We start from the raw sequence: 24677 nt of genomic DNA, 5'->3' as shown, positions 1-24677 counted from the left end.
CTGAGAACCACAGGTGGAGATCGGGAAGGTCAGGTGAGGAATCGCCCCCCCACCACTCCCCGTCCCCAAACGACCCCCCGGTAATTCCGGTGGATACAGGAAGTGCTCAGCAGCGATTACGCCCCGTGGGCCAATCACAGGGCTGCGGCCGAACGAGAAGCCTTATTAGAGCTTTCTCAACCTACAGCCCTCACCGCCGCCGGAGAGTAGGGCCAGGTGCTGGGAGGTGAGTGGCTCTCCGGCAACTCTGCAACTTCCTTTCTTTATTTCTCCATTCCACAGTTGGTAAAATTTCTCCTTTTTTTTTTTTTTTGAGACGGAATCTCGCTCTGTCGCCCAGGCTGGGGTGCATTGGCGCCATCTTGGCTCACTGTGAGCTCCGCCTCCCGGGTTCACGCCATTCTCCTGCCTCAGCCTCCCGAGTAGCTGGGACTACAGGCGCCCGCCACCAGGCCTGGCTAATTTTTTTTTTTTTTTGTATTTTTAGTAGAGACGGGATTTCACGTGTTAGCCAGGATGGTCTCGATCTCCAGACCTCGTGATCCACCCGCCCCGGCCTCCCAAAGTGCTGGGATTCCAGGCGTGAGCCACCGCGCCCGGTCTTTTTTTTTTTTTTGAGACGGTCTCGCTGTGTCGGCCAGGCTGGAGTGCAGTGGTGCGATCAGGTTCAAGCTTGAACACCTCCCAGGTTCAAGCGATTTTTCATACCTCAGCCTTCTGAGTAGCTGGGACTACAGGCGTGAGCCACCACGCCTGGCAAACATTGAATAGCCTTTCATCTCTTGCTGGAACCTCAAGTCGTCTTTTTTTTTTTTTTTTCTTTTTTTTTTTTGAGACGAAGTCTGGCTCTGTCGCTCAGGCTGGAGTGCAATGGTGCAATCTTGGCCCACTGCAAGCTCCGCCTCCTGGGTTCAAGCAATTCTCCTGCCTCAGCCTCCTGAGTAGCGAGGCGCCCATCACCACGCCCGGCTAATTTTTTGTATTTTTAGTAGAGACGGGGTTTCACCATGTTGGCCAGGATGGTCTCAGTCTCCTGACCTTGTGATCCGCCCGCCTCGGCCTCTCAAAGTGTCGGGATTACAGGGGCCTTTTTTTTTTTTTTTTTTTTTCCTTTTTTGAGGGTCTTACTCTGTTTCTCAGGCTGGAGCGCTGTGGCAGGATCTCCGCTCACTGAAGCCTTGACCTCTCAGGCTCAAGCAATCCTCACATCTCAGCCTCTGAAGTAGCTGGGACCGTGGGAGGGTGCCACCACATCTGTTCTGGCTAATAATAATATTATTACCACTGTTTGTAGAGACTCACTAGATGTAGGGTCTTAGTATGTTGCGGAAGCTGGTCTCTAACTCCTGGGCTCAAGCGATCTTCCTGCCTCAGACTCCCAAAGTCCTGGGATTACAGGCAGGAGCCACTGCGCCCGGCCTAAATCTTTTCTTCTGTTAGAAATACAGTGGTTCTGCCTGTCTCCGTGGCTCACGCCTGTAATCGCAGCGCTTTGGGAGGCCGAGGTGGGCGGATCACTGGAGGTCGGGAGTTCGAGACCAGCCTGACCAACTTGTAGAAACCCCATCTCTACTAAAAATATAAAATTAGGTGGGCGTGGTGGCTCATGCCTGTAATCCCAGCTACTCAGGAGGCTGAGGCGGGAGAATTGTTTGAACCTGGGAGGCGGAGGTTTCGGGGAGCCGGGATCATACCATTGCTCTCCAGCCTGCACAGCAAGAAAGAAACCGTCTCAAAAAATAAAGTCCAGTAGTTCTGAATTGGGAAAGAGTAGCAGATGCTTAGATCTAGAGAGACTCTAGTTTATGTTGGCTCATAAGAGGATAGGTTTGTGTGCTTTTATTTCTGTTCTCTTGGGGGATTTAAGATAGAGCTATAGAGAGCTCCAAAAAAAAATACATTGGAACAGGTCAGATGCTGTGGTTGCTGTATGTGGAGTCCTGGGCAGTGCCAAGGTTTTGCATCTAATGAGTCCTCTTAACAGAAGGTATTGTCTTTTATAAACATTGAGGTGACGAAGCCTCTTAGCATTGTTTTAGTCCAGCTTCCAGACCTGAGTCTTATGCAAATACCTATGCCAGTTGCCATTCTCAAGTTATTCACAGCTATCATCTAGAGAGGTGTTATACCCTTTCTGTAAAGTTTTTGTTGCTGCTATTTTTTTTTTTTTTTTTTTTTTTTGAGACAAAGTCTAGCTCTGTTGCCCAGGCTGGAGTACAATGGTGCTATCTCAGCTCAGTACAGCCTCCACCTCCCAGGTTCAAGCAATTCTCGTGCCTCAGCCTCTTAAGTAGGTGAGACTACAGCCGCCTGTCACCACGTGGCTAATTTTCATATTTTTAGTCGATATGGGGTTTCACTATGTTGGCCAGGCTGGTCTCAAGCTCCAGACCTCAGGTGATCCTCCCGCCTCGGCCTCCCAAAGTGCTGGGATTACAGGTGTGAGCCATCCCACCCGGCCCTGCTGTTGTTTTTAAAATAGAGACAGGGTCTTATGTTGCCAGGCTTGTCTGGAACTTCTGGACTGGAGTGATCCACCCACCTCAGCTTCCCAAAGTGCGGGGATTACAAACATCAGCCACCACCCCCAGTGTTGTGTTTTTGTTTGTTTTACCAGGCTGGAGTGCAGTGGTGCGATCACAGCTCACTGCAGCCTTAACTTCTCTAGCTCAGGTGATCCTCCCACCTCAGCCTCCTCAGTAGCTGGGACCACAGGTGCATGCCACTATGCCCAGCACATTTTTTTTTTTTTTTGTATTTCTTTCGTAGAGACAGGGTTTTGCCATGTTGCCCAGGCTGGTCTCAAACTCCAAGCAGTCCTCCCGCCTTGGCTTCCCAAAGTGTTGGGGTTCCAGGCGTGAGCCATGGCCCCCCGGCCAGCTTCAGTAAAGTAAAAGCCACACACCTGTGTCCTGAAACCAGGCTCGACCACTAACTCATCTTCAAGCCTTTTTTTTTTTTTTTTTTTTTTTTTTTTTTTGACAGTTTCACTCTTGTCGCCCCAGGCTGGAGTGCAATGGCACCATGTTGGCTCACCACAACCTCTGCCTCCCACTCCCGGGTTCAAGCAATTCTCCCGCCTCAGCCTCCCAAGTAGCTGGAACTATGGGTGCCCGCCACCAGACCCGGCTAATTTTTTGTATTTTTAGTAGAGACGGGGTTTCACTGTGTTAGCCAGGATGGTCTCGATCTCCTGACCTCGTGATCCGCCCACCTCAGCCTCCCAAAGTGCTGGGATTACAGGCGTGAGCCACTGCGTCCGGCTGTGTGTTTGCATTTTCATATTCACCCCAGTTTTCACGAAGTGTCTTGTCTCCTGGGTGATCCACATAGCTCCCCACTTCCTCATCTGATCTATGCTTCTCCTTTCATTGTTGTATAACTACTTTGCTATAATGAGAGAGTGTTTTTGCTTTATAGGTTAACTTTTAGAACCTGAGCAGCCCCTCAGGGAAAACCCTGACAGTAGCTGGTTATTTTGCAATTAGAAAAACTAGCTGGGCACCGAGGTGGGTGAATCACGAGGTCAGGAGTTCGAGACCAGCCTGGCCAACTTGGTGAAACCCCCATCTGTACTAAAAATACAAAAAATTAGCTGGGCATAGTGGTGAATGCCTGTAATCCCAGCTACTCGGGAGGCTGAGACAGGAGAATTGCTTGAATCCGGGAGATAGAGGTTGCAGTGAGCCGAGATTGCAGCACTGCACTCCAGCCAGGGTGACAAAGTGAGACTCTGTCTCAAAAAAAAAAAAAAAAAAAAAAAAAAAAAAAAACAAAAAGTAGCCGAGCGTGGTGGTGGTGGGTGCCCATAATCCCAGCTACTCGGGAGGCTGAGGCAGGAGAATTGTTTGAACCTGGGAGGCGGAGGTTGCCGTGAACTGAGATCATACTACTGCACTCCAGCCTGGGCAGCAGAGTGAAACTGTCTCAAAAATAAGTAAATAAAAATAAAATGAGCTAAGGTCTTGCTCTGTTGTCCAGATGGGAGTGCAGTGGCACAATCAAGGCTCACTGCAGTTTCAATCTCCCAGGCTCAAGCAATCCTCCCATCGCAGCCTCCTGAGTAGCTGGGCCTACAGGCATGTACCCCACCCACTGCTAACTTACTTTTTGTGGAGATGGGGGTCTCACTATGTTGCCCAGGCTGGGAGTTTGTTCTTGAAGAAGCAGGGTAGATGGTGAGTGTCCTCGTTCATGGCACAGTGGGGACTGGCATTTGAGACAGGAGTGCTAATCACCATCCCTCTCCATTCCTCCCTTAATTCTCATCACAGCTCCCACGTGGGACAAGATGGTGTCTCCGGCGCCGATGGGCTTCAACCTGCCGGCTCTCCTGGAGCAGCTCAGCCAGGATGAGTTGAGCAAGTTCAAGTCTCTGATCACGACCGTCTCCCTGGCAAATGAGCTCCAGAAGATCCCCCACAAGGAGGTAGACAAAGCTGATAGGAAGCAACTGGCAGAAATCCTCACCAGCCATTGTCACAGCTACTGGGTGGAGATGGCGACCATCCAGGTCTTTGAAAAGATGCACCGAATGGATCTGTCTGAGAGTGCAAAGGACGAACTCAGAGGTGAGTGGAAATCGGTCCACCCTGTGTCCTAGGAGGAAGCAGATGTCCTCTCCAGGACTTTAGAAATTCAGAAGGCCAGGCACGCTCGCTCACGCCTGTCATCCCAGCACTTTGGGAGGCCGAGGCAGTTGGATCACCTGAGGGTCAGGAGTTTGAGACCAGCCTGACCAACATGGTGAAACAGCATCTCTACTAAAAATACAAAAATTAGCTGGGCGTGGTGGCAGACACCTGTAATCCCAGCTACTTGGGAGGCGGAGGCAGGAGAATCACTTGAACCCAGGAGGCGGGGGTTGCTATGAGCTGAGATCACGCCATTGCACCCCAGCCTGGGCAACAAGAGCAAAATTCCATCTCAAAAAAAAAAAAAACGGCATTGAGGCTTGGAGAGGGACTGCTTGTTCTGAACACAGGTGCTGGATCGTCATAAACCCTGGTGTCTGTCCTGGTCCTTATTTTCTACCTGTTTCTATCCCTTTCAGGTATCGTACAGTTGGCCTAACATATCTGTGGACTTAACTAATCCTAGATCAAAAATAATGGGGGCAAAGACAATTAAAAATAACAATACAATAAAATGCACATGAACTATGGTTATTTAACTCTTCTTGAGAGAGGATCTCACTGTCACCCAGGCTGGAGTTTAGTGGCACGATCTCGGCTCACTGCAACCTCTGCCTCCTGGGTTCAGGCGATTCTCCTGCCTCAGCCTCCCGAGTAGCTGGGATTACAGGCATGTCCCACCACGCCTGGCTGATTTTTTTTTTTTTTTTTTTTGTATTTTAAACAAGAGATGGGGTTTCACCATGTTAGCCAGGATAGTCTCGATGTCCTGACCTCGTGATCTGCCCGCCTCGGCCTCCCAAAGTGTTGGGATTACAGGCGTGAGCCACCACACCCAGCTAGCAAGTGCATTTAAAACAACTCTAAACTTTCTACCCCATAACTTTTTTTTACGCTTTTTTTTTTGTTTGAGACAAGTCTCACTCTGTCGCCCAGGATGGAGTGCAGTGGCACAATCTCAGCTTATTGCAACTCCCGCCCCCCGGGTTCAAGCGATTCTCCTGCATCAGCCTCTTGAGTAGCTGGGATTATACAGGCACCTGCCACTGCGCCTGGCTAAATTTTGTTTTTTTGTGTTTTTTTTTTTTTGAGAGAGTTTCACTCTTGTTGCCCAGGCTGGAGTGCAATGGCACGATCTCAGCTCACTGCAACCTCCGCCTCCCAGGTTCAAGCGATTCTCCTGCCTCAGCCTCCCTAGTAGCTGGGATTATAGGCATGTGCCACCACGCCTGGCTAAGTTTGTATTTTTAGTAGAGACGGTGTTTCTCCATGTTGGTCAGGCTGATCTCGAACTCCCGACCTCAGGTGATCCGCCTGCCTCGGCCTCCCAAAGTGCTGGGATTACAGGCGTGAGCCACTGCGCCCGGCCCTAAATTTTGTATTTTAATAGAGATGGGGTTTCATTATGTTGGCCAGGCTGGTCTTGAACTCCTGACCGTGTGATCAACCCGCCTCGGCTTCCCAATGTGCTGGAATTACAGGTGTGAGCCACCATGTCCAGCTACACTTTTTTTTGAAATGGGGTCTCGTTTCGTTGATCAGGCTGGAGTACAATGGGGCAATCACAGCTCACTGCAGCCTCAGCCTCCCAGACTTGAGCAATCCTGCCACTATAGCCTCCCACCACACCTCGCTGATTCTTGTATTTTTTTTTTTTTTTTTGTAGAGATAGGGTTTCACCATGTTGCCCATGCTGGTCTCGAACTTCTGTGGGCTCAAACGATCCTCCTGCCTTGGCTTCCCAAAGTCCTGGGATCAGAAACATGAGCCACAGTGCCTGGCCAGTGCAGCTTTATTTACAGTAACCAAGATATAGAGTCAGTCTAAGTGACCATCAGTGGATGAATAGAAAATGTGCCCATTGGGTACCCTGCCTACTGCCTGGGTTGTAAGATTGTTGGGACCCCAAGCCTCACAAAGGAAACATGGTAGGCCGGGCGCGGTGGCTCACGCCTGTAATCCCAGCACTTTGGGAGGCCAAGGCGGGTGGATCACTTGAGGCCAGGAGTTTGAGACCAGCCCGGCCAACGTGGTGAAACCCTGTCTCTGCTAAAAATATAAAAAAATTAGCCGGGCATAGTGGCACGCTCCTGTAGTCCCAGCTACTTGGGAGGCTGAGGCAGGAGAGTTACTTGAACCAGGGAGTCAGAGGTTGCAGTGAGCCAAGATCGCACCACTGCACTCCAGCCTGGGTGACAGCAAGACTCCATCTCAAAAAAAAAAAAAAAAAAGAAAACATGGTATTAATTACATAATGGAATACTCCTCAAACTTAAGGAAATCCTATCGTTTTATTTAACAATTGCCAGTTTTATTTCAGCTAGAGATCACTTTTTAGCATAATGTTTCCTGTCTTTTTTTTTTTTTTTTTTTTTGGAGACGGAGTCTTGCTCTGTCGCCCAGGCTGGAGTGCAGTGGCGCAATCTCGGCTCACTGCAAGCTCCGCCTCCCGGGTACACGCCATTCTCCTGCCTCGGCCACTCCGAGTAGCTGGGACTACAGGCACCCGCCACCACACCCGGCTAATTTTTTGTATTTTTAGTAGAGACGGGGTTTCACCGTGGTCTCGATCTCCTGACCTCGTGATCCACCCGCCTCGGCCTCCCAAAGTGCTGGGATTACAAGCGTGAGCCACCGCGCCCAGCCTGTTTCCTGTCTTTAACGATGGATGAGGGTTTGTTTTTTTGGTTTGGTTTTGGTTTTGAGACGAAGTTTCACTCTTGTCGCCCAGGCTAGAGTAGAATGGCACAGTCTCGGCTCACTGCGACCTCCTCCTCCCGGGTTTAAGTGATTCTCCTGCCTCAGCCTCCAGAGTAGCTGGGATTACAGGCGCCTACCACCACGCCCGCTAATTTTTGTATTTTAGTAGAGACGGGGTTTCACCATGTTGACCAGACTGGTCTCGAACTACCGACCTCAGGTGATCTGCCCACCTCGGCCTCCCAAAGTGTTGGGATTACAGGTGTGAGCAACCACGCCGGGCCGAGGGTTTTTAACTCTAGCTGGCCTCCGGAGGTTACAAGTTTGAAAACAGGAGGAAACCCAGAGAGTTGTAAACTTACGAGGGTCTGGGCTCTGAAAAAGATGCAAATTTTCTTTCCATGCCGATAGCGCTCACACAAACATGGTGAATGTTCCTAAAACCCGCCAGACTTTCTGTAAGAAGTGTGGCAAGCACCACCCCCACAAAGTGACACAGGGCAAGGATTCTTGGTATGCCCAGGGGAAGCAGTGTTATGACAGGAAGCAGAGTGGCTATGGTGGGCAGACTAAGCCGATTTTTCGGAAAAAAGCTAAAAACTACAAAGAAGATTGTGCTAAGGCTCATTGAGTGCCTTGAGCCCAACTGCAGATCTAAGAATGCTGGCTATTAAAAGATACAAGCAGCCGAGCGTGGTGGCTTACGCCTGTAATCCCAACACTTTGGGAGGCCAAGGTGGGCGCGGATCACAAGGTCAGGAGTTTGAGACCAGCCTGGCCAAAATGGTGAAACCCTATCTCTACTAAAAATACAAAACTTAGCCGGGCATTGGTGGTGTATGCCTGTAGTCCCAGCTACTCAGGAGGCTGAGGCAGGAGAATCGCTTGAACCTGGGAGGCAGAGGTAGCAGTGAGCCAAGATCGAGCCACTCCAGCCTGGGTGACAGAGTGACACTCTGTCTCAAAAAAAAAAAGATGCAAGCATTTTGAACTGGAAGGAGGTAAGAGAAAGGAACAAGTGATCCAGTTCTAAGTGTCATCTTTTCTTTTATGAAGGCAATAAAATCTTGAGCTTATGTTAAATGCAAAATTTTTCCCCCCTTCTTTTTCAGAAGCAGCTTTGAAATCGTTTAATAAAAACAAGCCTCTATCATTAGGTAAGTTACCTCATTTACAACTTTTATTCTTCATGTGAGATCTGGGGACTTGGGCCTTTGTTTTAAGGAGAATGTGCTGAGCACTAAGAATGCAAAGAAGTGCCGGACTTCGCACCCCTGCTTCCAGGGCGGAGCTGGTCATGCAGGTGCATAGCAGTAAGACCTGGGAAGCTGAAACACGATAGCGTTTGTTGGAAATCTATAAATACATACAAAGCAGGGAAGGGTAAGCTTGGCCTTTGAATCTGGATAAGCTAGAGACTTTGGTTTTTTGAGATGGAGGCTTGCTCTGTCGCCTAGGCTGAAGTGCAGTGATATGACCTCGGCTGACTGCAACCTCCACCTCCCGGGTTCAAGCAGTTCTCCTGCTTCAGCCTCTGGAGTAGCTGGGATTACGGGTGCCGGTCACCAGGCCTGGCTAATTTTTTGTGGTTTTTGTAGAGATGGGGTTTCACCATGTTGGCCAGGCTGGTCTTGAACTCCTGACCTCAAGTGATCTGCCCACCTCAGTGTCCCAAAATGCTGAGATTATAAGCGTGAGTCACCACAGCCGGCTTTTTTTTTTTTTTTTGAAACAGGGCTTCACTCTGTCTCTTAGGCTGGAGTGCCGTGGTGCAATCATGGCTCACTGCAGCCTTGACCTCCCAGGCTCTGGTGATCCTCCTGCCTCAGCCTCCTGAGTAGCTGGGACCACAGGCGCCTGCCACCACGCCTGACTAATTTTTTTCACTTTTTGTAGAGACAGGGTCTTGCTATGTTTCCCAGGCTGGTCTCGAATTACTGAACTCAGTCAGTCCTCCCGCCTCACCCTTCCAAACTGCTGGGGTACAGGTGTGAGCCATGACACCTGGCCCTTATCAGCTACTTATATCCTGAAGATTGTTTTTTGAGATGGAGTCTTGCTGTGTTGCTCTGGCTTGATTGCGGTGGCACAGTCATAGCTCATTGCAGCCTCAACCTTCCAGGCTCCAGAGATCCTCTTACCTCAGCCTCCTGAGTAGCTGGGACTACAGGTGTGCACTGCCACACCTGACTAATATTCATATTTTTGGTAGGGACAGTTTCACTGTGTTGCCAGATATGGTGTCAAACTCCTGGTCACAAGTGATCCTCCCACCTTGGCCTCCCAAAGTGCTGGGAGTATAGACATGATTCACCACACCTGGCCATGAAGACTTTTTTTTTTTTTGGACAAAGTCTCACTCTGTTGCCCAGGATGGAATGCAGTGGCATGGTCTCGGCTCACTGCAACCTCTGACCTCTGCCTCCCAGTTCAAGCGATTCTCTTGCCTCAGCCTCCCGAGTAGCTGGGATTACATTGCATGGGGTTTCACCATGTTGGCCAGGCTGGGCTTGAACTCTTGACCTCGTGATCCACCTGCCTCAGCCTCCCAAAGTGCTGGGATTACAGGTGTGAGTCACTCACTGCGCCCGGCCTCATGAAGACCTTTTTTGAGACAGAGTCTTGCTCTGTCACCCAGGCTGGAGTGCAGTGGTACAATCTCACTGCAGCCTCCGCCTCCCAGGTTCAAGTGATTCTCCTGCCTTAGCCTCCCGAGTAGCTGGGATTACAGGCACCTACCACCATGCCTGGCTAATTTTTGTATTTTTAGTAGAGACAGGGTTTCACCATGTTGGCCAGGCTGGTCTCAAAGTCCTGACCTCAAGTGATCTGTCTGCCTCGGCCTCACAGAGTGCTGGGATTACAGGCGTGAGCCACCTCACCTGGTGGTGAAGACTCGAAAGGCTCTTCTCAGACCAGCCTTTGTCCTGAAGTTCACATGCCTGTGTCCAGTTGCCTCCCCAGCATCTTTTCAGGAGTTCCACGGACTCGCCCCTTCATTATCCAGGGTTAAGCTGCAGATACTCTTATTAGGATTCCACCTTGTTCTCTTTTTATTTTTTATTTTTATTTTTTTTTTTTGAGACAGAGTCTCGCTTGCTCTGTTGCCAGGCTGAAGTGCAGTGGAGCGATCTCGGCTCACTGCAGTCTCCGCCTCCTGCAATTCCCCTGCCTCAGCCTCCCAAGTAGCTGGGACTTGCAGGTACACACCACCATGCCTGACTAATTTTTTGTTTTAGTAGAGATGGGGCTTCACCATGTTGGCCAGGATGGTCTCGATCTCCTGACCTCATGATCCGCCTGCCTCGGCCTCCCAAAGTGTTGGGATTACAGGCGTGAGCCACCACGCCCGGCTGATTCCACCTTCTTCTTACATTCTTTCCCAGTTCATTTTAAATTTATTTACCTCATCAGAAACTAGGGAGTTAGGCCCGGCAGGCAGATCACCTGAGGTTGGGAGTTCGAGACCAGCCTGACCAACATGGAGAAACCCTGTGTGTACTAAAAATACAAAATTCGCCAGGTATGGTGGCGCATGCCGGTAATCCCAGCTACTCGGGAGGCTGAGGCAGGAGAATCACTTGAACCCAGGAGGCGGAGGTTGCAGGGAGCGGAGATCGCACCATTGCACTCCAGCCTGGGCAACAAGAGTGAAACTACCTCTCAAAAAAAAGAAAAACTAGGCAGTTAATCCTCAAAGCCTTTCCAGTGGCCTTATGCTGAGTACTCTGTGTGTGTGTGTGTGTGTGTGTGTGTGTGTGTGTGTGTGTGTGTCTTTCACACCATGTGTTCTGAACTACTTAGGAATTCTCACCAGAAAGGCACGTAAACCTGGGATCATGGCCTAATGTACTTTCACTTTTACATCCAGTACCTTGTCCACATTCTTTTTAGTAATCTAGTAAATTACCTAATCTAGGTTTAACTATTGAGACTCAGTGGTCGAACTTGAGCCATCTTGGAGTCCCACTGCCAGCACAGCAACAGGCCTGTAATGTCCCCCCTTTTTCTTCAGGGGTAACACGGAAAGAACGACCACCTCTAGACCTGGAGGAAATGCTGGAACGCTTCAAAGCAGAAGCACTAGGTGGGTGTCAGGACCTCCGACGCTGGAGTCAGCCAAGGGAAGCCGCCCCTTCTTGCTGCTTTCTCCTGTTCCTTTGAAGAACCCCATCTCTCTCCAATCTTTCTCTCCACTCTTCTTAATTTGCCCACTGTCTCCCGGAGAATGCCAACCTCCCTTCCATAAGAATAGAGGGAAGAACGAACGTTGCAGAGAATTAGAACTCAGTTTGTAGAAAGTTAGGAGCACGGTGCAAAGAGTTCTTGTTTTTGTTTTTGTTTTTGAGACGGAGTCTCGCTCTGTCGCCCAGGCTGGAGTGCAGTGGCGCAATCTCGGCTCACTGCAAGCTCCGCCTCCCGGGTTCACGCCATTCTCCTGCCTCAGCCTCTCCGAGTAGCTGGGACTACAGGCGCCCGCCACCACGCCGGCTAATTTTTTTTTTGTATTTTTAGTAGAGACAGGGTTTCACCGTGGTCTCGATCTCCTGACCTCGTGATCCGCCCACCTCAGCCTCCCAAAGTGCTGGGATTACAAGCGTGAGCCACCACACCCGGCCTTTGTTTTTGTTTTGAGACAGTTTCTCTGTTGCCCAAGCTGGAATGCAGTGGCACGATCTCGGCTCACTGTAACCTCCACCTCCCAGGTCCAAGCAATTCTCCTGATTCTCCTGACTCAGCCGCCTGAGTAGCCGGGATATAGGCGCCTGCCACCACACCCAGCTAACTTTTTTTTTTTTTTTTGAGACAAAGTCTTGTTCTTGTCACCCAGGCTGGAGTATAGTGGCACCATCCCTGTTCACTGCAACCTCTGCCTCCCAGATTGAAGTGATTGTCCTGCCTCAGCCTCCTGAGTAGCTGGGACTACAGGTGCATGCCACCACGCCCAGCTAATTTTTGTATTTTTAGTAGAGACAGATTTCACCATCTCAGTCAGGCTGGTCTCGAACTCCTGACCTCGAGATCTGCCCCGCACCCCCCCCCCCCCCCCCCGCCTCCCAAAAGTGCTGGGATTACAGGCGTGAGCCACCGCACCCGGCCTTCTTTAAATTCTTTAAAAGTTGACAGGTGGCCAGGTGTGGTGGCTCACGCCTATAATCTCCCAGCACTTTGGGAGCCTGAGGTGGGTGGATCACAAGATCAAGAGATTGAGACCATCCTGGCCAACATGGCGAAAACTCTACTAAAAACACAAAAATTAGCCGGGCGTGGTGGTGGGCACCTGTAGTCCCAGCTACTCAGGAGGCTGAGGCAGGAGAATCACTTGAACCCGGGAGGTGGAGGTTGCAGTGAGCCAAGATCGTGCCACTGCACTCCAGCCTGGCAACAGCGTGAGACTCCATCTCAAAAAAAAAAAAAAATTGACAGGCATAAATGTATTTATGGTACATTGTTCAGACAACTTTAATATAAACAACTCACAGAGAAAATTGAGTCTTTTGGGTAGGTGACTTGCCTGAGCTGACTTTGTGATAGGTTTTTTTCTGTTTTTTTTGTTTTTGAAATAGAGTCTCACTGTCACGCAGGCTGGAGTGCAGTGGCCCGATCTTGGCTCACTGCAATCTCTGCCTCCTGGGTTCAAGGGATCTTCCTGCCATAGCCTCCCCAGGTGCTGGGACTGTAGGTGCCCACCACTATATGCCTGGCTAGTTTTTAGTACAGATGGGGTTTCGCCAGGGTAGCCAGGTTGGTCTGGAGCTCCTGACCTCAAGTGATCCACCTACCTCGGTCTCCCAAAGTGCTGGGATTACAGGTGTGAACCACCACACCCAGCCTGTGATCAGTTTCAGATCAGCCTTGCTTACTCCACGTTCCCTCTTATCTTCCTGGTAGCATTTTTGTTTTTTCTTGAGAAAGAGTTTCACCCTTGTCGCCCAGGCTGGAGTGCAGAGGTGTCATCTTGGCTCACCACAACCTCCACCTCCCAGGTTCAAGTGATTCTGCCGCAGCCTCCCGAGTAGCTGGGATCATAGGCGCCCACCACCACATCTGGCTAATTTTTGCATTTTTTAGTTTTATTTTTAGTAGACGCAGGGTTTCACCATGTTGGCCAGGCTGGTCTTGAACTCCTGAGCTCAGGTGATCCACCCCCCTCGGCCTCCCAAAGCGCTTGGGATTACAGGCGTGAGCCACCGTGCCTGGTCCACATTGACTTTTGATATAGCAAGTATTTCTTGCTATGGCTCTGTAGAATAGAGGTGAGTAACTTGGTTGAAGGAATTGTTTGCCCTGTTCATCTCTCTAGACCTGGCCAATGTCATTCCCAGCACACAATCTTTTTTTTTTTTTTTTTGAGACAGAGTCTTGCTCTGTCGCCCAGACTGGAGTGCAGTGGTGCAATGTTGGCCCACTGCAACTTCTACCACCCAGGTTCAAGCGATTCTCCTGCCTCAGCCTCCCAAGTAGCTGGGAGTACAGGCGTGTGCCACCACGCCCAGCTAATTTTTTGTATTTTAGTAGAGACGGGGTTTCACCGTGTTAGCCAGGATGGTCTCAATCTCCTAACCTCGTGATCCTCCTGCCTCGGCCTCCCAAAGTGCTGGGATTACAGGCGTGAGCCACCGTGCCCGGCCTAGCACACAACCTTGACAAAGAATTCCGGTGCGACTTGGGGCACTGTGGAGCCTGCTCCATCATCATGCTTCAGCGGGAAATGTGGATGAACAGTGCCTGGTGGCATGGTGGGTAAAGAAACTTATCAAGACAATCATAGGTAAAGAAAGGCAGATTTACTGGAGAAAGTAGGAAAAGACATTGGCAGAGAGACCACAGCGGGCAGGTTGTCATGAGAGAAGCTCATTGCCAGGAGACCAAAGCTTCCTGCAGATTTTATAGAATAGGGCTTGGGCTGATTGATAATGTCAACAGGGGGTTTAACTTGGCAGTCTTCCTTCAGCAGAGGTGTTTGATAAACTGAGGCGTTTCACGGCAAGCAGGGAGTTTGTGAGCTCTGTGTGTGATCTGGCCAGGAAGGCCAAACGTCTTGGGCCGTATCCCCTGGACCATAAAAGCAGACCTGGCCCGGTGCAGTGGTTCACGCCTGTAATCCCAGCACTTTGGGAGGCTGAGGTGGGTGGATCACCTGAGGTCAGGAGTTCTAGACTGGTCTGGCCAACATGGCAAAACCCCGTCTCTACTAAAAATACAAAAATTAGCCTATACTCAGTGGCACATGCCTGTAATTCCAGTTACTCGGGAAGCTGAGGCAGGAGAATCGCTTGAACCCGGGAGGCGGAGGTTGCAGTAAGCTGAGATTGTGCCACTGCACTCCAGCCTGGGCAACATAGTGAGACTGTCTCAAACAGACCTATAGCTGACCTGTTTCCTCTTGTTTGTATGCCCTGAACCATGGAAGAAAGCTTATTTATTTTATTGAGATGGAGTCTTGCTTTGTTGCCCAGGGCGGAGTGCAGTAGTGCGATCTCTTACTGCAACCTCCACCTCCCAGGTTCAAGCAATTCTCATGCCTCTCGGCCTCCCAAGTAGCTGAGATTACAGGCATGCGCCACTATGCCTGGCGGCTAATTTTTGCATTTTTAGTAGAGACGGGGTTTCTGTGTTGGCCAGGGTGGTCTCGAACTCCTGAGCTCAAGTGATCCGCCCACCTCAGCCTTCCAAAGTGCTGGGATTATAGGCATGAGCCACCACGCCTGGCCAGAAAACATATTTGTAGCTTGTTTGCTTTATCTGTTTTCTCCCCCGGGGTCCTGTCAGCCTGACTCCTTTTCCCTAATTGGGACTCCACAGGAAATACACCTGATTTTGTGTCAAGCTCACATGAGTTTGTATTTTGTAGCGTTTACAGAAACGGAGGAAGATGTCACCTGCCTGACTAAAGAAGTCTTTAAAGGAGAAAAGCCAGGTCTGTACCATATCTTCCTGCAGTGAGCTTGGGATCAAGTTTCTCTTTATAAACTTGAAGTCCTCTTAACTTTCCTATGTGACACAAAGCATTATTGATGTATGTATGTATCGAGATGGAGTTTCGCTCTTATTGCCCAGGCTGGAGTGCCGTGGCGTGATCTCGACTCACTGCAACCTCTGCCTCCCAGGTTCAAGCGATTCGCCTGCCTCAGCCTCCCAAGTAGCTGGGATTACAGGCATGCACCACCATGACCGGCTAATGTTTTATTTTTAGCAGAGACAAGGTTTCTTCATGTTGGTCAGGTCGGTCTTGAACTCCCAACCTCAGGTGATCTGCCTGCCTCAGCCTCCGAAAGGGCTGGGATTACAGGCATGAGCCACCGCGCCCGGCCAACACAAGGCATTTTGTTATTTTGGTTTTCCCTATGGGTAACTGATTGCATCCTCTGTCTCTCCCTTCCCTCCTCACCAATGATAAAGACAATAGGTACAGGTATATATTGAAGACGAAGTTCCGGGAGATGTGGAAGAGCTGGCCTGGCGATAGCAAAGAGGTCCAGGTTATGGCTGAGAGATACAAGATGCTGATCCCATTCAGCAACCCCAGGGTGCTTCCCGGGCCCTTCTCCTACACGGTGGTGCTGCACGGTCCTGCAGGCCTTGGGAAAACCACGCTGGCCCAGAAACTAATGCTAGACTGGGCAGAGGACAACCTCACCCACAAATTCAAATACGCATTCTACCTCAGCTGCAGGGAGCTCAGCCGCCTGGGCCCGTGCAGTTTTGCAGAGCTGGTCTTCAGGGACTGGCCTGAATTGCAGGATGACATTCCACACATCCTAGCCCAAGCACAGAAAATCTTGTTCGTGATTGACGGCTTTGATGAGCTGGGAGCCCCACCTGGGGCGCTGATCCAGGACATCTGCGGGGATTGGGAGAAGAAGAAGCCGGTGCCGGTCCTCCTGGGGAGTTTGCTGAAGAGGAGTATGTTACCCAAGGCCGGCCTGCTGGTCACCACGCGGTCCCGGGCCCTGAGGGATCTCCGGCTCCTGGCAGAGGAGCCGATCTACATAAGGGTGGAGGGCTTCCTGGAGGAGGACAGGAGGGCCTATTTCCTGAGACACTTTGGAGACGAGGACCAAGCCATGCGTGCCTTTGAGCTGATGAGGAGCAACGCGGCCCTGTTCCAGCTGGGCTCGGCCCCGGCGGTGTGCTGGATCGTGTGCACGACTCTGAAGCTGCAGATGGAGAAGGGCGAGGACCTGGCCCCCACCTGCCTCACCCGCACGGAGCTGTTCCTGCGCTTCCTCTGCAGCCGGTTCCCGCAGGGCGCACAGCTGCGGGGCGCGCTGCGGAAGCTGAGCCTCCTGGCCGCGCAGGGGCTGTGGGCGCAGATGTCTGTGCTCCACCGAGAGGACCTGGAAAGGCTCGGGGTGCAGGAGTCCGACCTCTGCCCGTTCCTGGACGGACACATCCTCCGCCAGGACACAGTCTCGAAAGGCTGCTACTCCTTCATCCACCTCAGCTTCCAGCAGTTTCTCGCTGCGCTGTTCTATGCCCTGGAGAAGGAGGAGGAGGAGGACAGGGACGGCCACGCCTGGGACATTGGGGACGTACAGAAGCTGCTTTCCGGAGGAGAAAGACTGAGGAACCCCGACCTGATTCAAGCAGGATACTACTCCTTCGGCCTCGCTAATGAGAGGAGAGCCAAGGAGCTGGAGGCCACTTTTGGCTGCCGGATTTCACCAGACATCAAACAGGAATTGCTGCGATGCGACGTAAGTTGTAAGGGTGGACATTCAACGATGACAGACCTGAAGGAGCTCCTCGGCTGTCTGTACGAGTCTCAGGAGGAGGAGCTGGTGAAGGAGGTGATGGCTCAGTTCAAAGAAATATCCCTGCACTTAAATGCAGTAGACGTTGTGCCATCTTCATTCTGTGTCAAGCACTGTCGAAACCTGCAGAAAATGTCACTGCAGGTCATAAAGGCGGAGCTCCCAGAGAATGTCACTGTGTCTGAATCAGACGCTGAGGCTGAGAGGTAAGAACCGTTTCAGTCTACCAGTGGTTCCATATTTTTTTCTTTTTTTTTTTTTTTTTTGAGACGGAGTCTCGCTCTGTCGCTCAGGCTGGAGTGCAGTGGCGCAATCTCCGCTCACTGCAAGCTCCACCTCCCGGGTTCACGCCATTCTCCTGCCTCAGCCTCTCCAAGTAGCTGGGACTACAGGCGCCCGCCACCACCCCCGGCTAATTTTTTGTATCTTTTCAGTAGAGACGGGGTTTCACCATGGTCTCGATCTCCTGACCTCGTGATCCGCCCGCCTCGGCCTCCCAAAGTGCTGAGATTACAAGCGTGAGCCACTGCGCCCGGCCCCATCTTTAGCCTCATCCCATGCACCCTTAGGAAGAGGCCGGAGCCTCCTGTGCACTGTGGCTTAGGGTCAGGAATTCCCTCTTGTTGGACTCTTTTGTTTGTTTGTTTTTGGGATGGAGTCTTGCTCTGTCACCCAGGCTGGAGCGCAGTGGCATGATCTTGGCTCACTGCAACCTCTGCCTCCCGGATTCTCCTGCCTCAGCCTCCGGAGTAGCTGGGACTACAGGCACCCGCTGTCTTGCCTGGCTAATTTTTATATTTTCAGTAGAGACGGGATCTCACCATGTTGGCCAGTCTGGTCTTGAACTCCTCCTGACCTCAGGTGATCCACCTGCCTCAGCCTCCCAAAGTGGGATTACAGGCATGATTCACCATGCCTGGCCCAAATATATTTTTTTAAGACAGGGTCTTGCTCTGTTGCTCAGGCTGGAGTACAGTGGTACAGTGGTGCAATCATAGCTCACTGCAGCCTCAAACTTCGGGGTTCAAGTGAAGTTCCTGAGTACCTGGGATGACAGGTATTAGGTGTGAACCATCATGCCCAGCTAACTTACATGGGGTTTTTTTTTTTTTTTTTTTTTTGGAAAGACAGAATCTCACTATGTTGCCCAGGCTGGTCTTGAACTCCCAAAGCACTGGGATTACAGGCATGAGCTACCACACACCCTGCCTGAATATTTCTTATTGATATGTATAGATATGTATATTCCCAATCTTTTTTTTTTTTTTTTTTTTTTTTTTTTTTTTGAGACAGCGTTTCACTCTTTTTCCCAGGTTGGAGTGAAGTGGCTCGATCTCGGCTCACTGCAACCTCCGCCCCACCAGGTTCAATGATTCTCCTGTCTCAGCCTCATAAGTAGCTGGGATTACAGCCACCCATGACCATGCCCAGCTAATTTTTGTACTTTTAGTAGAGACGGGGTTTCACCATGTTGGCCAGGCAGGTCTCGAACTCCTGACCTCAGGTGATCCACCCGCCTCAGCCTCACAAAGTGCTAGGATTACAGGTGTGAGCCACCGTGCCCGGTCTGTATTCTCTATCTTTTATCAATGATGTGCTTAGCATTTTAACTTATTTTTACCCTCTACTGGATTTTTGTGTAAGAAGAATAGGTTCTTTCTCCTGTGATGCTTCTTGGGTGTTGAGTTGTCTGATGGTGGTGCTAAATGATTAAATGGTCCAGCTTTCAGTTATACTTATTTGTTAGGGGTATATGCACAGAGAAACCCTAAATACTTCAGCCGTGATGGACACACATTTGATGTAACCCCCTTCTCTTCCCTGTAGATCCCAGGATGATGAGCACGTGCTTCCTTTCTGGACGGACCTTTGTTCCATATTTGGCTCAAATAAGGATCTTATGGGTCTAACAATCAATAATAGCTTTCTCAGTGCCTCCCTAGTAAGGATCCTGTGTGAACAAATAGCTTCTGACACCTGTCATCTCCAGAGAGTGGTGTAAGTAGAAACTAATTCATGAATTAAAATCCTTAGGGTGTGAAAATGTTACAATTTTAACATTGGAGCAATATTCAGATTCCTGTCCTAGACTTTTAAGTGCTCAAGACACAGGGAATTGAGGGAGTCCTGTCCTTAAATGTGTCTTGTGGGATAATCATATAAAGTAATTTCTAGGGGCTGGGCATAGTGGTTCACACCTGTAATTCCAACACTTCGGGAGGCTGAGGCAGACAGATCACTTGAGGTCAGGAGTTCGAGACCAGCCTGGCCAACATGACAAAACTCTGCCTCTACTAAAAATACAAAAATTATCCAGGCATGGTGACAGGCACCTGTAATCTCAGCTACTTAGGAGGCTGAGGCGGGAGAATTCCTTGAACCCAGGAGGCGGAGGTTGCAGTGAACCGAGATCCTGCCACTGGACTCCAGCCTGAGTGACAGAGCGAGACTCTGTCTCCAAAAAAAAAAGGCGGGGGGCCAGGCACAGTGGCTCACGCCTGTAATCCCAGCACTTTGGGGGCCCAAGGCGGGGGGATCACCTGAGGTCAGGAGTTCGAGACCAGCCTGGCCAAGATGGCAAAACCCTGTCTCTACTAAAAATACAAAAATTTGCCAGGCGTGGTGGCAGGTGCCTATAATCCCAGCTACTCCGGATGCTGAGGGTAGGAGTTGCTTGAATCCAGGAGGCAGAGTTTGCTTTGCAGTGAGCGAAGATCGTGCCACTGCATTCCAGCCTGGGCAACAGAGTGAGACTCCATCTCAAAGAAAAAAAAAAAAATCTGTAAAGATGGACAAAAATTTAAACATGGAAAAAATAGTTGCTAAAGTTTAAATATATTGAGCCCCTGGTTTCTATTGAAGTACGACACAGATGTGTACACTCAAGATTTCACTTTCATTCTCTTTTCCCTAGGTTCAAAAACATTTCCCCAGCTGATGCTCTTCGGAACCTCTGCCTAGCTCTTCGAGCTCACAAGACTGTAACGTATCTGACCCTTCAAGGCAATGACCAGAATGATATGCTTCCCACATTGTGTGAGGTCTTGAGACATCCAGAATGTAACCTGCGATATCTCGGGTATATGTCTTAATCATTAAAATCCTTCATCATACAAACAGCTACCACAAGCTTATATGGCAATTTTGTATAAACAAGAAAAAGTTCATTATTCTGACTAGAAACAGTACTAAGGGCAGATGACCCAGGATGCAGCATGGGCTGAACTTGGGTTTCTACTTGCCTTGAGCAGTAAACAACCTGGACAACCATATATGAGGACCCTGAATCCAAAGAAACTCCCAGAATCTTTATCTCCTTTTTTTTTTTTTTTTTTTTTTTCCTTCAGATGGAGTCTTGGTCTGTTGCCCAGGCCGAAGTGCAATGGCACGATCTTGGCTCACTGCAGCCTCTGCCTCCCGGGTTCAAGTAATTCTGCTGCCTCAGCCTCCCAAGTAGCTGGGATCACAGGCACCCGCCACCACACCTGGCTAATTTTTGTGCTTTTAGTAGAGATGGTTTTGCCACGTTGCCAGGCTGGTCTTGAACTCATGACCTCAGGTGACCTGCCCCCCCTGAGGCTCCCAAAGCACTGGGATTATAGGTGTGAGCCACTATGCCCAGCCAGAGTCCTTATGTTTTGGTTCTGGTTTTTTCTTTTCCTTTTTTTTTTTTTTTTTTTTTTTTGAGATGGAGTCTCTCTCTGTCACCCAGGCTGGAGTGCAATGGTATGATCTCAGCTCGCTGCAGCCTCCACCTCCCAGGTTCAAGTGATTCTCCTGCCTCAGCCTCCTGAGTAGCTGGGATTACAGGTGCACACCGCCACACCTGGTTAATTTTTATATTCTTCATAGAGATGGAGTTTTACCACATTGGCCAGGCTGGTCTCGAACTCATGACCTCAGGTGATCCACCCCCCCCTCGGCCTCCCAAAGCAGGGCGTAAGCCACCATGCCCAGCCCAGAATCTTTATCTTCTATCAGATCATTCACTCATGGTTCATGCTTCTCCTATATGATGACTCAGAATACCAGCTATTGACATTTTTCAAGCAAGAACCCTTCAGGAGCATCAAGTTGCCCGTTTTCTGTTAGTCCTCTGGTTTGAGAGCTCTCCCCTTGGGAAGCTGTCCACGTGGCTGCCCAGGTGATGAGAACCGTCATGCGTCATGGGGTTCCATGAAGCCTCACTTGGCCACATTGGTGTAGTACGTGGTCATTGCCCTCAAATTATTGCCCTGGGCCGGGCACAGTGGCTCACACCTGGGAGGCCGAGGTGGGTGGATCACTTGATGTCAGGAGTTCAAGACCAGCCTGGTCAACATGGTGAAACCCCGTCTCTACTAATAATACAAAAATTAGCTGGGCATGTTGGCACATGCCTGTAGTCCCAGCTACTCAGGAGGCTGAGACAGGAGAATCATTTGAACCTGAGAGGCGGAGGTTGCAGTGAGCTGAGATCACACCACCACACTCCAGCCTGGGCAACAGTGTGAGACTGTCTCAAAAAAGAAAAAAAAAATAAAAATCTTGGCTGGGTGCGGTGACTCATGCCTGTAATCCCAGCACTTTAGGAGGCCAAGGCAGGTGGATCACGAGGTCAGGAGTTCAAGACCAGCCTGGCCAACATGGTGAAACCCCATGTCTACTAAAAATAGAAAAAAATTAGCCGGGCCTGGTGGCGCGTGCCTGTAATCCCAGCTACTTGTGGAGGCTGATGCAAGAGAATTGCTTGAACCTAGGAGGCACAGGTAGCAGTGAGCCAAGATCATGCCATTGCACTCCAGCCTGGGCAACAGAGCAAAACTCCATCTCGAGGACAGAAAAAAAATTTATTGCTCTGGCTCTACTGATACAATCTTAGGCTGCTTAATGGGATCTTCTCAGTTGAATAGGATGCTGTACATCTCACAGGTATTTGAAGGTTGAATGAAACCAAATCCAAGCACAGGTATTCAATAGTGGCTACTGTCATTACTAACCATTACAATTACCCTCTTTTCTTTTTTACATGAGAATAATGGGATGCAGGGTGAGGGGGAATATTGGGTGAATTGAAGATTTGGGTCACTAATTTCTTTCTTTTTTCCTCGAGATATAGTCTTGCTCTGTCTCCCAGGCTGCAGTGCCACAATCTTGGTTCACTGCAACCTCTGCCTCCTGGGTTCAAGTGATTCTTCTGCGTCAGCCTCCCAAGTAGCTGGGATTACAGGCACCCGGCTGTATTCTTGTATTTCTAATATTTTGTATTTCTAGTAGAGACAGGGTTACACCATGCTGGTGGCCAAGGTGGTCTCAAACTCCTGACCTCAGGCAATCCACCACACCCAGCTAATTTTTGGTATATTTAGTACAGCCGGGGTTTCACCATGTTGGCCAGGCTGGTCTCGAACTCCTGACCTCAAGTGACACCCATCTTCCAAAATGCTGGGATTACAGCCATGTGCCACCATGCCCAGCTAATTCTTGTATTTTTAGGAGAAACAGGGTTTCATCATGTTGTCCTGGCTGGTCTTAAATTCTTGGCCTCATGATCCACCTGCCTTGGCCTGCCAAAGTGCTCGGATTACAGGCATGAGCCACTGTGCCTAGCCACTCATTTCTTATGAATGTATTCTAACACATTTTCTGGATGAACAGAGCACCTTGAAACATAGGTTAGTGGGCTGGGCACTGTGGGTTAGTGGCTCATGCCTGTAATCCCAGTACTTTGGGAGGCCTAGGCTGGTGTATCACTTGAAGTCAGGAGTTTTTTGTATTGAGACAGAGTCTTGCTCTGTTGCCCAGGCTAGAGTGCAGTGGAGTGATCTCGGCTCATTGTAACCTCTGCCTCCTGGGTTCCAGTGATTCTCTTGCCTCAGCCTCCCGAGTAGCTGGGACTACAGGCACGTGTCGCCACGCCCATCTAACTTTGGTATGTTTAGTAGAGCCGGGGTTTCACCATGTTGGCCAGGATGGTCTCAAACTCCTGACCTCATGATCTGCCTGCCTTGGCCTCCCAAAGTGCTGGGATTACAGGTGTGAGCCGTCGCCCCGGCCAAAGTTAGGAGTTTGAGACCAGCCTGGCCAACATGGTAAAACCCAATCTCTACTAAAAATACAAACTTAGCCAGGCAAGATGGCACGTTCCTGTAGTCCCAGCTACTCGGGAGGCTGAGGTGGGAGAATCGCTTGAATCCAGGAGGCAGAGGTTGCTGTGAGCCGAGATCGCGCCACTACATTCCAGCCAGGGCGACACAGCATAAATAACTCCCTTCCAAAAAACCAAACAACGAAACGTAGGTTAGTGGACTCTGCATCCAACGTTGGAGTCAGATTGACTAAGTTCTGTATTTGCAGCTGATTGCTAGGTGATGTTGATGCCGCTGGTTTGGGGACTACCCTTTGACAACTACTGCTCCAGATAATTCAAGTCTGGGTATAACATAACCAGTGAGATATAAACCAAAGACGATTCCATGGTTAGAGTCTCAAGAATGACTCGTTCCGCCGGCCGCGGTGGCTCAACGCCTGTAATCCCAGCACTTTGGGAGGCCGAGGTGGGCGGATCACCTGAGGTTGGGAGTTTGAGACCAGTCTGACCAACATGGAGAAACCCCATCTCTACTAAAAATCCAAAATTAGCCGGGCGTGGTGGTGCATGCCTGTAATCCCAGCTACTCGGGAGGCTGAGGCAGGAGAATCACTTGAACCCAGGAGGCAGAGGTTGCTGTGAGCCGAGATCGCACCACCTGGGCAACAAGAGTGAGACAGTCTCAAAAAAAAAAAAAAAAAAAAAAAAAAAAAAGACTTTGTTCCCATTTCTCCCACAGGCTCGTGTCTTGTTCCGCTACCACTCAGCAGTGGGCTGATCTCTCCTCGGCCCTTGAAGTCAACCAGTCCCTGATGTGCTTAAACCTCTCCGACAATGAGCTTCTGGATGAGGGTGCCAAGTTTCTGTACACAACTTTGAGACACCCCAAGTGCTTTCTGCAGAGGTTGTCGTAAGTCCTGTCTTCAGAGCAGCTGTGCTTTCGATCTGGGGCCATAGACGACCAATGGTCATGCCTGACTTGGCTGTATGGAGCCTCTCGCTGATGTGAACACCTGTTCCCATGTTTAGATCCAGGCCGATGGCCTGTGAGTCTTGTTATTCTCTCATTCCTATTCCTTCATAGGATCACCAGTGCATGAGAGAGGGTGGGGAGTTCACAAGAAGGGGCTTTTGGATGCTGGCACTTGTGGAGATAGCCAGGAAGGTTGAAGTTGAAAATGTCAACCGTGTTGCCATTTGTGGTTCTTTTGCAGGTTGGAAAACTGTCAGCTTACCGAAGCCAATTGCAAGGACCTTGCTGCTGTCTTGGTTGTCAGCCGGGAGCTGACACACCTGTGCTTGGCCAAGAACTCCCTCAAGGATACAGGGGTGAAGTTTCTGTGTGAGGGCTTGAGGTACCCCGAGTGTAAACTGCAGACCTTGGTGTAAGTCCGTGCTGGCTGCCTGTGTGCATGGGTGTATATGCACACCCCCCCCACCTCTGGGTTCGAGTAGGGTGGTTATGAGAACACTTAATTCCTCTAAATGCCCCAAGCATGATGCTAATGACAACTG

The 24677-nt window shown here is 50.1% G+C and overlaps 1 protein-coding gene across 5 annotated transcripts in view; it reads left to right on the top strand.

The window, feature by feature from the left end:
• Positions 1–4291: 4291 nt before the first annotated feature.
• Positions 4292–24677, top strand: part of NLRP2 (NLR family pyrin domain containing 2) — a 30443-nt gene continuing 10057 nt past the window's right edge. Inside the window, exons 1-10 of one of the 5 annotated variants that reach the window (XM_030819629.1) lie at positions 4292–4429; positions 4499–4571; positions 8447–8491; positions 11350–11421; positions 15190–15253; positions 15730–17298; positions 18920–19090; positions 20007–20171; positions 23902–24072; positions 24377–24547. In XM_030819629.1, coding sequence (XP_030675489.1) covers positions 4292–4429; positions 4499–4571; positions 8447–8491; positions 11350–11421; positions 15190–15253; positions 15730–17298; positions 18920–19090; positions 20007–20171; positions 23902–24072; positions 24377–24547 — 2639 coding nt within the window. Of the gene's footprint in view, positions 4572–8446; positions 8492–11349; positions 11422–15189; positions 15256–15725; positions 17299–18919; positions 19091–20006; positions 20172–23901; positions 24073–24376; positions 24548–24677 lie in introns of all 5 variants that reach the window. The other 4 variants (XM_030819626.1, XM_030819624.1, XM_030819625.1 and 1 more) reach the window with 4 other exon arrangements.

Source organism: Nomascus leucogenys, chromosome 10 (genome assembly GCF_006542625.1).
Source record: "Nomascus leucogenys isolate Asia chromosome 10, Asia_NLE_v1, whole genome shotgun sequence".
In the NCBI taxonomy this organism is placed as follows: Eukaryota; Metazoa; Chordata; class Mammalia; order Primates; family Hylobatidae; genus Nomascus; species Nomascus leucogenys.
This window is presented reverse-complemented; position numbering and strand designations above follow the sequence as displayed.